Source organism: Natator depressus, chromosome 16 (genome assembly GCF_965152275.1).
Source record: "Natator depressus isolate rNatDep1 chromosome 16, rNatDep2.hap1, whole genome shotgun sequence".
NCBI classification, from domain to species: Eukaryota; Metazoa; Chordata; order Testudines; family Cheloniidae; genus Natator; species Natator depressus.
In genome coordinates, this window is record NC_134249.1 from 7,077,749 (window position 1) to 7,090,043 (window position 12,295).

General features: G+C 49.4%; 1 protein-coding gene across 13 annotated transcripts; it reads left to right on the top strand.

Annotated features, from left to right (window-relative positions):
- Positions 1 to 3,005: 3,005 nt before the first annotated feature.
- On the top strand, positions 3,006 to 9,946 carry LOC142000068 (uncharacterized). Of its 13 annotated transcripts, none has more exons than XM_074974114.1 (6): positions 3,010 to 3,221; positions 3,809 to 3,849; positions 4,143 to 4,374; positions 4,517 to 4,643; positions 7,364 to 7,480; positions 8,772 to 9,944. In XM_074974114.1, the coding sequence occupies exons 4-6, from the start codon at positions 4,583 to 4,585 to the stop codon at positions 9,578 to 9,580; spliced, it is 987 nt and encodes a 328-aa protein (XP_074830215.1). In that variant the 5' UTR covers positions 3,010 to 3,221; positions 3,809 to 3,849; positions 4,143 to 4,374; positions 4,517 to 4,582; the 3' UTR covers positions 9,581 to 9,944. The 13 variants fall into 13 exon arrangements, with proteins under 13 accessions (XP_074830213.1, XP_074830214.1, XP_074830210.1 ...); XM_074974115.1 differs by having other exon boundaries at positions 4,143 to 4,296; XM_074974112.1 differs by lacking the exon at positions 4,143 to 4,374 and having other exon boundaries at positions 3,006 to 3,221; positions 8,775 to 9,946.
- The last annotated feature ends 2,349 nt before the right edge of the window (positions 9,947 to 12,295 follow it).

Sequence of the window (12,295 nt, forward strand, 5' to 3'; positions counted from 1 at the left end):
TCCCGGGAAGCAGTGGCATGTCTGGCTCCTAGGTGGGTGGCGCTTACCTCAGGTGAATCCCGGTTGGTAGTGCAGCAGGGCTAAGGCAGGCTCCCTGCCCGCCCTGGCTCTGCGTGGCTCCCAGAAGTGGCTGGCATGTCTGGCTCCTAGGCAGAGGAGCCAGGGAGCTCTGTGTGATGCCCGTGCCTGCAGGTGCTATCTACACAGCTCCTATTGGCTGCGGTTCCTGGCCAATGGGAGCTGAGGAGCCAGCGCTCGGGGTGGGGGCAGTGTGTGGAGTCCCCTGGCAGCCCCTGTGCCTAGGAGCCACAGGATATGCTGCCATTTCTGGGTGCCATGCGGAGCCAGGACAGTCAGGGAGCCTGCCTTAGCCCTGCTTTGCCACTAAGGAATGGCCCTGCCAGGGTCCCTTTTTGACCGGGCATTCTGGTTGAAAACTGCCCTACTGGCAGTCTGGATTTGGCCCACGGTCTGCCTATTGATTCCCCCAGCATATGCTATGCTCATAGGTACTGAAACATGCGTGTCTGTCTGGAGGACAGAGCGGAGAACCCAGGGGAAATTCCTCCTAACTCCCAATAGTTAGAGGTTGGCTTATGCCAGGGTTGGCCAAACTTACTGACCCTCTGAGCTGCATACAATAATCTTCAGAAATTCGAGAGCCAGGTGTGCCTGCCAGGCTCGGGGCTTCTCCGTGCTGCAGGGTGGTGGGGCTAGGGACTTCTGCCCTGTGGGGTGGGGAGGTCTTGGGGTTTCAGTCCTGCAGGAGGTGCCTGCAGGGACTCAGGGCTCCTGCTGAAGGAGAAGCCCTGAGCTCCCTCCCCACCCCAGTCTGGTAAGCGGAGAATTGGGGAGAGGGGTGTGGAGGGCTCCGTGAGCCACACTTTAACTGTAAAAGAGCTGAGATTTTGCCACCCCTGACTTATGTCCTGAAGCATGAGGGTTTGTATAATTTCCAAGACTCCTGGTTTTAGGGGTTATTATTTTGTTACTACATCACAAGATATTCTTGTTACACATATAACAATCCTTCTCTAAATTCTGCAGAGCTATCTATTTTTACACCCCCACTAACATGGTATCTGAGTACCTCACAACCTTTAAAGTATTTATACTCTTTGAGGTAGGGGAGTGCTACTATTCTCATTTCACATGTGGGGAGCTGAGGCGCAGGGAGATTATGACCTGCCCCAGGTCACACAAGAAGTTTGTGGCAGAGCAGGGAACTGGGAATTGAATCCAGATCTTCCAAGTCCTAGGCTACAGCCTTAGCCACTGGCCATCCTTCCTTCTCTAGTTTTTTTAAAACTTCTATAACATGTTGTGGCAATGAGTTCCACAGGCTAATTATTCATTCTCTATAAAAGTAGTTCCTTTTGTCAGTTTTGAACTGACCACCTGTCAATTTCCTTGATTGTCCCCATGTTCTTGTATTATTGTGTACCTTCTCTAGAACATTCATTACTTTTTATATAGTGTTTTCTCTTGGTTTCTCATGTCCTTGTTTAGAAGATGGGGATCAGCTTCCATTGTTAGGCACTAGCCATTGTTTGTTTCTCTTCCTTTTGCTGCTGGGTCAGGGTGTTGCTGCTCTTGAAATTCAGGATGTGGAGATGTTTGGGGACTTTACAATCTAGTTTAAATAAAAAAAACTCATTAAAAACTTTTGAAATCTAGCTTGTTACTCTGTTTCCTTGCCCCCCCAACCTCCGTTCTCTAGCTCCAGGAGAGAGGCTGGGTTATTTGTCCCTTATTCAGTCCCCCGGAGGGGCAGGCTACAAGAAAACAATTCCTAATGATGAGGAGACTTTGGCCACGTGGAATAGTCTCCCCCTCAAGAGAAGGAGCAGTAGCCTCCATCACTAGGGACATTGAAAATCTAGGTAAAATTGGATAAAGCCCTGGAAAATAGGCTATTGACAATTCTACACAGCCCCCCCAGGAGATGGGAGAGAGGGCCTGAGAGACTCAGAGGGGAACTGCCGCGGGATATACCTGGGATCGGGGGAGGCTGAGAGACAGAGAGAAGCTTGGCAGAATTCTTTTTTTTTTTTTCTACAGTTTTAATGGATAATATTGATTTTTATTTTTAAGCATTGTCTTCGATTTTTATCCATCTACACTTTCACAGTCGTAGGGAAAATATACATGGCGGGGACCCGACACGAATTGTTTAGTGACAGCAGACAGTGAAATTCATAAAGCTAAAGCTTTGTAACCACCGAAACACAAACAGTCAACGTCAAGTGTCAAGATACACGACGTAAATATCCTTAAATCAAAGTTCTCAAGTGGCATTTTTTGTACTTTGCCTTTCTCTACATTTGATTATTGACGGAAATATTTTCACGTCGGTCTGTGTCCGATGAAATCGACGTTTATTGACGCTTATGGTGTCGTTGTAGCTGTGTTGGCCCCAGGATATGAGAGGGACAAGATTTTCTTCAGGACTGTGGTGCTCCAAAGCTTGTGTCTTTCACCAATGAAAGATGTTACCTCACCCTCCTTGTCTCTCATTTACTGACATTTACAGATAAAAACTGAATCCTTCTAAGCCTAGCTATAAAGAACCGAGACTTTGTGGGAGACAGAGAGAGGGTCAGTTCAGAACAAAGCGACCCCATTTAAAACCATCAAGAAGGGCTCAACAGGAGAGATATTGACAGGAATCCCCACTGATCGTTACCTCCTGCCCCCCCTCAGACATAGCAGCCTCTAACAAAAGCGAGGAGGGGATTTGGCCGGGAGATCCAGCACTGTTCCACGAGGATCCTGAACTAAAAAGGACACTGGGCTCATGGGAACCTGATCTGATGAGGCTGCACAGCCCTGGAGGACAGAGTTATCCCTGGCCCATGCTGTTATTTCCCCTCTGATTTTCTATTCGTTAAACAATGAGGAAAGGATCCTGGACTGCTCTGTGGGGGAGGCTGTGTGTCCAGGTTTCTGTGGTGATGACCACTAGAGGGTGATGGTTATTGTGGCAGGAGAAGCTGTGCCTGTCTCTCCTCTTGCTAGGCCTGTGCTTTGGATACCAGGGGCTGAGCTTCCTGAGATGTAGCTGCTGCTGCCTGTAATTTGCAATTGCAACAGCCCCTGCTGTGCCCAGAGGCCCGCCTGAGCTCTCTGGGAGAGATCTCACAGCAAGGTCCTGTTCCTAGCCAAGGTGGGGACTGTCTCTGGCTGTCACTAGTCTCCTAGGGAGACAGAGGACTCTGCAGGTAATTGGGAGAGAGAACTCAAGCACTGACTGGCGATGGGCAGGAAGGGGACTATGTAAAAATGGCCGTGGCCTCTGCTGACACACACAGGCTCTCAGTTCTGTTAGCACTTGCTGGCGCTGATGCAGGTCCGAGAGTCCAGTGCTTCCAGGGGTGGAACAATAACCCCGGCTCCCAGTCAGAGGCGGTGGACAGGGGAGGAGAAATGAGACTGAATTGCTCCCTCACCTTTCCCTACCTCAGGCTCCTGCTTCTGTCTAGTAAACATGCTGATGGAACAGGTTGCCTGCCTGGCAGGGGAACATCATCAAAAACGCTTCTTTTTATTCTGCCTTTTCATGGGCTGGTAAAGGGAGGGTTTAAAATATTTTGCTGTTCTTAGCCCGGGCGAAAGGTGCCAGATCTGCACTATCATCAAGTGACCAAGCATTTTACCAGCCCCTCACAGCCTGCAACTTTTGCATGCAGACAAAGATTGTAGAGAGGACTGGGCTTTAAAATGTTCGGGAGCCCATCCTCATCTCTCCCCATTTGCCCTCAGTGCCCTGACAAGCTGAGGAATAACACCCACCTTTTGATCGTTTCAGGGGGACAGAAAAGAGAAATGGCTGCGTTGGAGCCAGCTCAGGTAAGGCATTTTCATGGGGCTGCGGGGCTTGTTATGCAGGGAGAGGACTAAATACACAGGAAGGTGGAGGAGGGGAGAGAGTGCAAGCAGCCTGCCAGGATGTGTTCAGAACAGGGGCTGACTTGTAGGATCAAGGAGATGATTAGGGGAAGGGAGAAATCCCTGAGCTACAGCATTTGGATCAAATCTTAGCACTTTCCTCTCTGTGCTGGGCAAGGGCTGCTGGGAATTGTTTCTGGCAGGATGAGTGAATAATAGAGCATCATTAAGAAGTTTCTGATTGAATCTCCCAGTCTTGCCAAGACCCAAACGTGAAGCCACAGATCCCAAGATGGGGGCAAATTAACGGAAAAGTGCCCGGAGCTCAGGACACAGCCACAAAGAGTGTTTTCTGCCTCTGGGCTTCCCAGCGTTGGCATGTTGGAGTTCAGTGACGTCTGAGGCTGAGTATGTGAGTGCGAGGTGGGCTTACACCTGGGGGAAAGCAGGCCTGCATTGAGGGGTCCCGTGAGAACTTGGTGCCAGGTGAGTCTAACCTGACCTTTAGGTGAGCTATTGCCATGCCGTGCCACAGAGCATAAGGTATGGGACACTGGGGCACATGGCTTGAGCGGCGGGATTGTTCATGAACCAGCAGGTACTGAGTGGGCAATGCTTGTGATTTCAGGTCCTGGTGACATTTGAGGACGTGGCTGTGTATTTCTCTCGGGAGCAATGGGGCCTTTTGGATGATATGCAGAGGGCCCTCTACAGGGATGTCATGCAGGAGAATTACCAGACTCTGGTCTCACTGCGTAAGAATTCAGCTCTTCTCGGTTATTTGAAGCTCTGTGGTTGCTGACGTGCCAGGGGAGGCTTTGGCTCAGGCCCCGGGCCCTTTAGGGTACGTCTACACTGCAAAGAAAAACCTATGGCGCCAAGTCTGAGAGCTTGGGTCAACTGACACAGGCCCGTGGGGCTAAAAGGAGCAGTGTTTGTGGCCTTGGTGTTTCCAAGCCCACGCTTGAGTGTCCACACTGCATTGTAACCTAGACTTACAATTGCAAAACCCAGGTCTCACAGCCATACCAACGCATCCATACTGCACCATGCAGACCTTCTGACTCGGGTCTGTGGCTTGGCCTGCGTTCAAAATAACAGGGGTTGGACCTGAGCCACAGCAGGACTTGAGCTCTGACCCACCCCACTAGCAGGGTCTAGGACTCAGGTGCTGAGTGCTTGCTGATGTGAGTCAGACTGATTTGTGTGTGGATGGAAGCAGGGCTTGGGCTGAAACCAGAGTCAGAGCTTGGGCTTAGTAGACATACCTGTAAATGTGCAGTGTAGACGTACCTGTAGATGTCTGGGGATCCAGCCAGGCCTGGAGTGGCAGAGAGAGACCCCAGACAATACCTTTCAAGTAGCCCATAAATGAGCGATCAGTTTGCAGGGGTGGGGAGGGATTGAGCCCTTGTGGGTATTCCTCCCTGCCCCTTTATACGCAAATGTTATCCACAGAGATGTAATTGTTACATTCTCACTGGCCTTTCTGTTACAAAATATGTTTAAAACATGACCCACTCTCTCCCCTTTGGGGTTTTCTTCCTTCTTTCCTTTTCGCCAGCCTACTCTCAAGGGGACGTTAACAAAATGAAAAAGGTGTGATATTCAAAATGAGGCATAATTAGGCTAGGAAATCATTAAGGCCAAGAACTTAGGATAGGACATTTATATGCATAATAAGAATAAAAACATAAAACTGTTACTGATAAAATTTTCAGGGGACACAAAGATTGGGGAAGTTGTAAATAATGAAGAGGACACGTCATTGATACAGAGCAATCTGAATCCCTTGGTAAGCTGGGTGCAAGAAAACAAGACTTGTTTTAATGAGGCCAAATGTAAAATTATACATCTAGGGACAAAGAATTTAGGTCACACTTACAAGATGGGGAGACTCTGTACTGGGTAGGAGTGATTCTGAGAAAGACTTGGGGATCATGGTGGATAACCAGCAGAATATGAGTTCTTGGTGCACTCCTGTGGGGAAAAGGGTTAATGCGGTCCTAGGCTGTATAAATGGGAATATCAAGTAAGCACAGGGAGGTTATATTATTTCCCTGTTTGGCACTGGTGTGATCATTACTGGAATACTGTGTCTAGTTGTGGCATCCATAATTCAAGAAGGATGTTGATAAATTGGAGAAGAGCCAGGAGAATGATTAAATGATTGTAACACTTGCCTAATGGTTATGGAAGTCGTATGGCCTGTGTTATACAGGAGGTCAGATTAGATGATCACAGTGGTCTTGTTTGGCCTTATACAACTCTCATGCTTCAGGGTTTAAACTAGAGATGAGGGCAAGACCTAACATGGGGAGCAGATTATCCCACATTTGTCTAATGCGAAATTTCTTGTTCCTTCCTCTGAAACAGCCGGTTCAGGTGACTGAGACTGGACACTGGATTAGATGGACCTTGAGTCTGATCCAGTCTGGCAGTTCCTATGTTCTTCTCTTTGTATTTCACTACATCTCTTCTCCCTATTTCTTCCTCTTTCTCTCTGGATCCCCCTTTCCCGCCCTTCGCGGTGGTCTTTGCCTCCTCTTCCACTGTTCTCCCCTTGCGTCTCCTCCCTCCTCCCAGAATCCCTTCTTTTCAATCTTCTCCAGACCTCCCCTCCGCCTCCCCTCGGTCCAGTGTCTCCCTCAGGGCTCTGAAATCACAGCTCTCCAGTCACAGCCACACACCCTCAATCTAACCCACACACAACCCAGTCACTCACTGTCCCCCGACAAGCATATACAGTACCAGTCGCACACAGAGTCAGAGAGACGCCCACCAGTCACTGGCTTCTCTGTCCAAGTCACCTTCACCAGACACGCCTACCCCTGGTTGCAAAAGCCTCTTGAGGTGGCACAGGGTTTGCTCCCAGTCACAATCCTCCCCGCCCTGCAGAGACTCTGGAGTAAGCAGTGCAGAGAAGTCAGAGTTCCTTCTTGAAGACAGGGGTGGCTGTGCAGGATGCACGAAGGGCAGCAGATGTGTTGGCTGCCACCTTGGCCAACACGCCAAGCTGCGGGAGAGGGTCTGCCACCTCCCCAACTCCTCCCATAGGAAAGGACGTTCAGAGACAGAACACTGTCCAGTGGGGAGAGAACTGTGCGATTCCCCTGTACGTGGGCACTCCTACAGAGACTCCCCGTGTCCCCTCACCTCCTGAGGCTGGTTCCATGCTCTGAGAGGCCCTGGTCTCACTGCAGTAGAGATAGCTGCCAGTACCAGACTTATTCGTTTCTCTTTGCCTAGATTATGTCCCCACAGTGTGTGCAGGTCCCTGAATCAGCTATAAGGGGTACAACACCTCTCCCAGCAACTGTCTGCCTTTCCCAAGGGCCTTGGGGAACATCCCCCATCCATTGAGTTAAAACGTTTCCTCCCAGCAGAAAGAGGAGCTGGGTTTAAATCAGGGGCCATTCTTCCTAACAAATAGTCGAGGAATAGTTGACAGATGCTGATTTCCTTTCTCCCTCAGCAGGATCTTCCATTCCCAAACCTGATGTGATTTCCCAGATGGAACGAGGGGAAGAGCCATGGGTCCCAGACCTCCAGAGCGCCCAGGAAAGGGAGATCCCAAGAGGTGCTCGAACAGGTGAGGAATAGGCTAAACCACCTCAGGAGCTGTCAGTGGAATGAAGATCTGGGAATCCAGCAGCACCTTCATGTCCTCTCATCTCCCTCTTATCTTTCACTATCATAGCTGGTGTGGGTGATGCCCACATGGCGGATGTCAGTCAGGGCTGTCTACCCATCCTAACTCACATCTGGCAGGGGTCTGTCCCCTCACCCATCCTTTCTGTGTATATTCAGGAGGGGTGTGGCATCAGAATTGTTCCCTTTCCCTCTGTCTTCTGGGGACAGTTCAGGGATTCGATTCCTGATTTTCAGTCCCATTGCAACAAACCTTGACTTATTAAAAAAAAACCCCGTTTTCTGATATAGCCTTCTAGCAGTATGTCCTAAAATGTACCTTAAAATTGAAATATGGGGTTTCCTGCTCCCCTGGTTATATCGTGAAGGGTTTTTGGATGGGCCTGCAAGCAAAACAGCCAGAGTCCCAGGCCCCCTCGCTCCTCTCTGGGCACACCCTTGCCTTCTGCTGGCAGCCTGTTCAGTGTCATGTCTGCTGCTGCTGTTTCTGGGAAACAATCTCTGGCAGAGATGTCAGACTCTCCCCTTCTCATCTCTTTCTGTTCTGATGTATGATTTGGATTGCAATAGCACCAAAGAGTCCCTGGCCTGGGCCAAGACTCCTGTGTGCAAGGTGCTGTACGAACACAACGAAAAGAGCTGACCATCTAAGTATCAGACAAGAGACAACACATGGATACAGACAGATGAGGGGAGCACAAGGAAAGGATCAGACGATCGGGTTACTTGTAGCAACAGTAGGAACAAAAGGGACACATGGCTTTGCAAGTTCAGTTCCCTTTTTGCAGGTTTCCTTCCTGCCCACTCCTTGCAGGAAATCACAGGTGCCGGCTTCCTCCTTTCCCTAGGGCTGCTTGACCCCCATTCAGCCCCAGGTCTTGCCCCCACACCACCCCTTTCCCCAAGGCCCCACCCCTGCTCCACCTCTTCCTGCCCCCATTCTGCCCTGCCCTGCCTCTTCCCACCCAGTTCCACCTCCAAGTGTGCCCCGCTCCTCCCCCTCCCCACCAGCGCCACCTGCACGCTGAGGAACAGCTGATGGCGTCAGGCGAGAGGCGCTGGGAGAGAGGCGGAGGAGTGGATCAGCGTGTGGGGCTGCTGGTGGGTGGGAGGCCCTGGGGGGGAGGGGAACTGGCTGCCGGTGAGAGCTAAGCACCCACTAATTTGGAGCACCCATGGAGTCAGCACCTATGCAGGAAATGACTCCTGTCTGGATTCTCTTTTTATTCCAGCAGGGGATGACGTCATCGCCCAGAGGAATCCCGCAGGCGATAGGCCGACCATATGCAATGAGTGCGGGAAGAGCTTCAGGGGGAGCTCAAACCTCATTCAGCATCAGAGGATCCACACGGGGGAGAGACCTTACGAATGTGCAGCCTGTGGGAAGAGCTTCCGCCAGCGCTCGCACCTCCGCCAGCACTGGAAGATCCACACGGGGGAGAGACCCTTTGAATGCCCTGACTGTGGGAAGAGCTTCAGCGTGAGCTCCGCCCTCATTAGGCACCAGAAAACTCACACGGGCGAGAGACCCTATGCATGCGCTGAGTGCGGGAAGAGCTTCAGCGTGAGCTCCGCCCTTACGAGGCACCAGCGGATCCACACGGGGGAGCGGCCCCATGTCTGTGCCGAGTGCGGGAAGAACTTCAGTGTGAGCTCCCACCTCGTGCAGCACCAGCGGATCCACACGGGGGAACGGCCCTACGTGTGCGCTGAGTGTGGGCGGAGCTTCAGCCAGAGCTCCCACCTCCTCCAGCATCAGAGGGTCCACTCGGGTGAGCGGCCCTACGAATGCACCGAGTGCGGGAAGAACTTCAGCCAGAGCTCGGACCTCATCAAACACCAGAGAACCCACTCGGGAGAGCGACCCTACGAATGCTCTTGCTGCTTTAAAAGCTTCACCTGGAACTCAGCGCTCATTAAACACCAGAGAGCGCACACGGGACCGAGACCCTATGAGTGTGGCCAGTGCGTGGAAAGCTTCAGCCGGAGCTCAGCCCTCATCATCCCTCAGAGAAACCACATGTGGCAGCAACCCCACTGATGGAGCATCAGGACACCAGCCAGTGTAATGCACTTGCTCTTATGAGCAAGGCAATTCAACTCTCTGTGCTGCGTCTTCCACCTCTGTCTTAAGGAAAATGAGAACAATGGGATTCTCTGATCCTTGTTCTGCTCACCCATCACCAGCTGGGACTTTCCCAGAATTATAGGGTTTGGGAGGTTTCTTTTCCTTTTACTATAGAGTGGATTGAGTGCTGTTTCTGGAAAGCCAGGTTTAGGAGGTTTTCCAGTGAGTTTGGTTCCAGTTTCAGTAAAGTCTTTATTTGTTGCTGTGGGTCCTTGGAATTTGGGTTTGAAATGTTAAAAATTCTCAATAAAAGTTTGCATTAAGGTACCACTGTCTTGGAAATTTTCTTAGTGCTCAGAGTGCCAGAGGCTAATTTCCCCAGATTGAATTATTCCCACTCAGTTTTCGGTATGCAGCCCATTTACGAATAGTGTCTGTGAACGTCCAGGAGACAGGTATGTGAGACCCCAACGTGGTGACTCAGAGCCAGAGGACTGGTTCACTGACAAGTTGGAAATATAGACTCTTCCAGCAGCAGATTCACTTCTGCTGCCTGGTAACAACTTGAACTTTTGTCTCTCCTCTCTGGATCATATTTAACTTCTTTAGATCCCATTTCAACAAAGCACTTAAAATGCTTATGTCCCATTGACATTAGTGAGACTTTAGCAAGTGTTTAAAGTTAGTAAGTGGTTTGTTGAGTAGAGATGAACATAAGCATGCATTTTAGGGCTTTGCTGAATGAAAATTTAATTCCCTAAATTCCAGGACTGTCAGTTAAACAGTGGGATTGTTCATTCAGGGTGGGTTTTCAAAAGCACCAGAAGGAGTTATTGGATTTCTGTGGGAGCTGGGCACATAAATCACATCTTAATAAGGGTAGTCGGAGCAAGGTGGCAGCGAGGTTGGGGCTTCCTTCACAGAAGAGAGATGGATCGGAGCCAGATTTTTAAACCACTGCACAGAGAATTACATCCTCTTACTTGTTAATACCGGTTGTTATGCTTGTAAATTTGGAGATCATTGTGATGAGTCACAGAATTCCTATTAATTGATTAAACAAACCAAACCAATTAAAAAACCAAAACTAAAAACAAATCAATGCCCCTAGAAAATAACCCTTCACTACCCCAGTGGGATGCAATCTGGGGGATTGTGCTTGTGTGACTCCTCAGTAGGCAAGGTAACACAATTAGCCCATGTTTTGATGTCAATAAATAGACTAAGCCTTGGACACTCCGCACTTCCTGGGACAGTGCTTCTGAGAATTGTTATGTTGTAACAATACAATGTCTGTTGTTATAGTGGGTGTACCTGAGGCTCTAGCCCAGAGCAGGTATTAATTTTGTATCCTATCTCATAGAATCATAGAATCAGAGAATATCAGGGTTGGAAGGGACCTCAGGAGGTCATCTAGTCCAACCCCCTGCTCAAAGCAGGACCGATCCCCAACTAAATCATCCCAGCTAGGGCTTTGTCAAGCCTGACCTTAAAAACTTCTAAGGAAGGAGATTCCACCACCTCCCTAGGTAATGCATTCCAGTGTTTCACCACCCTCCTAATGAAAAAGTTTTTCCTAATATCCAACCTAAACCTCCCCCACTGCAACTTGAGACCATTACTCCTTGTTCTGTCATCAGCTACTACTGAGAACAGTCTAGATCCATCCTCTTTGGAACCCCCTTTCAGGTAGTTGAAAGCAGCTATCACATCCCCCCTCATTCTTCTCTTCCTCAGACTAAAAAATCCCAGTTCCCTCAGCCTCTCCTCATGAGTCATGTGTTCCAGTCCCCTAATCATTTTTGTTCCCCTCTGCTGGACTCTTCCCAATTTTTCCACATCCTTCTTGTAGTGTGGGGCCCAAAACTGGACACAGTACTCCAGATGAGGCCTCACCATTGTCGAATAGAGGGGAACGATCACGTCCCTCGATCTGCTGGCAATGCCCCTACATATACATCCCAAAATGCCATTGGCCTTCTTGGCAACAAGGGCACACTGTTGACTCATATCCAGCTTCTCGTCCACTGTAACCCCTAGGTCCTTTTCTACAGAACTGCTGCCGAGCCATTCGGTCTCTAGTCTGTAGTGGTGCATGGGATTCTTCCGTCCTAAGTGCAGGACTCTGCACTTATCCTTGTTGAACCTCATCAGATTTCTTTTGGCCCAATCCTCTAACCCTCTCCAGAGCTCATAAAGTAACAATACATCAGTAAACTAGATTCTCAGCTAGTGGAGATCAGTGGAACTATGTTGATATACACCAGCTGAGAATCTGGCCCCAAACTTTTAGTAGCAACCTGGTGGAATTTCAAACTAGGTTCAGAAATCCTGAAAATGCTTTTGAAATGTCCCTTGTGGAAACAATCCAGTGAGATTTGGAGGCAAGCTATCAAAGCAAAAGGTATAAGCATTTAATCCCTCAGGGGTTCAGGTGGGATTTTCCAGCACAGTGGATGGAGCTCAGTTTCTAGATGTTGTAATTCAAACTGATTTCATGGTTTACCTGCACATTTTCCCTAACAGATTAAACACAGCTGTTGCAGATGAGGAGAAATATATTTTGCTTCTGCCACAGGATGTTGTACATCTTTCTTTGCTTTGGATTTTTTTCTTCTTTTATGAAAGGGGCAGAATATGTATCACCACTAAGAAAGCCTCCAAGAATCAGCATGCATTTGAATGACT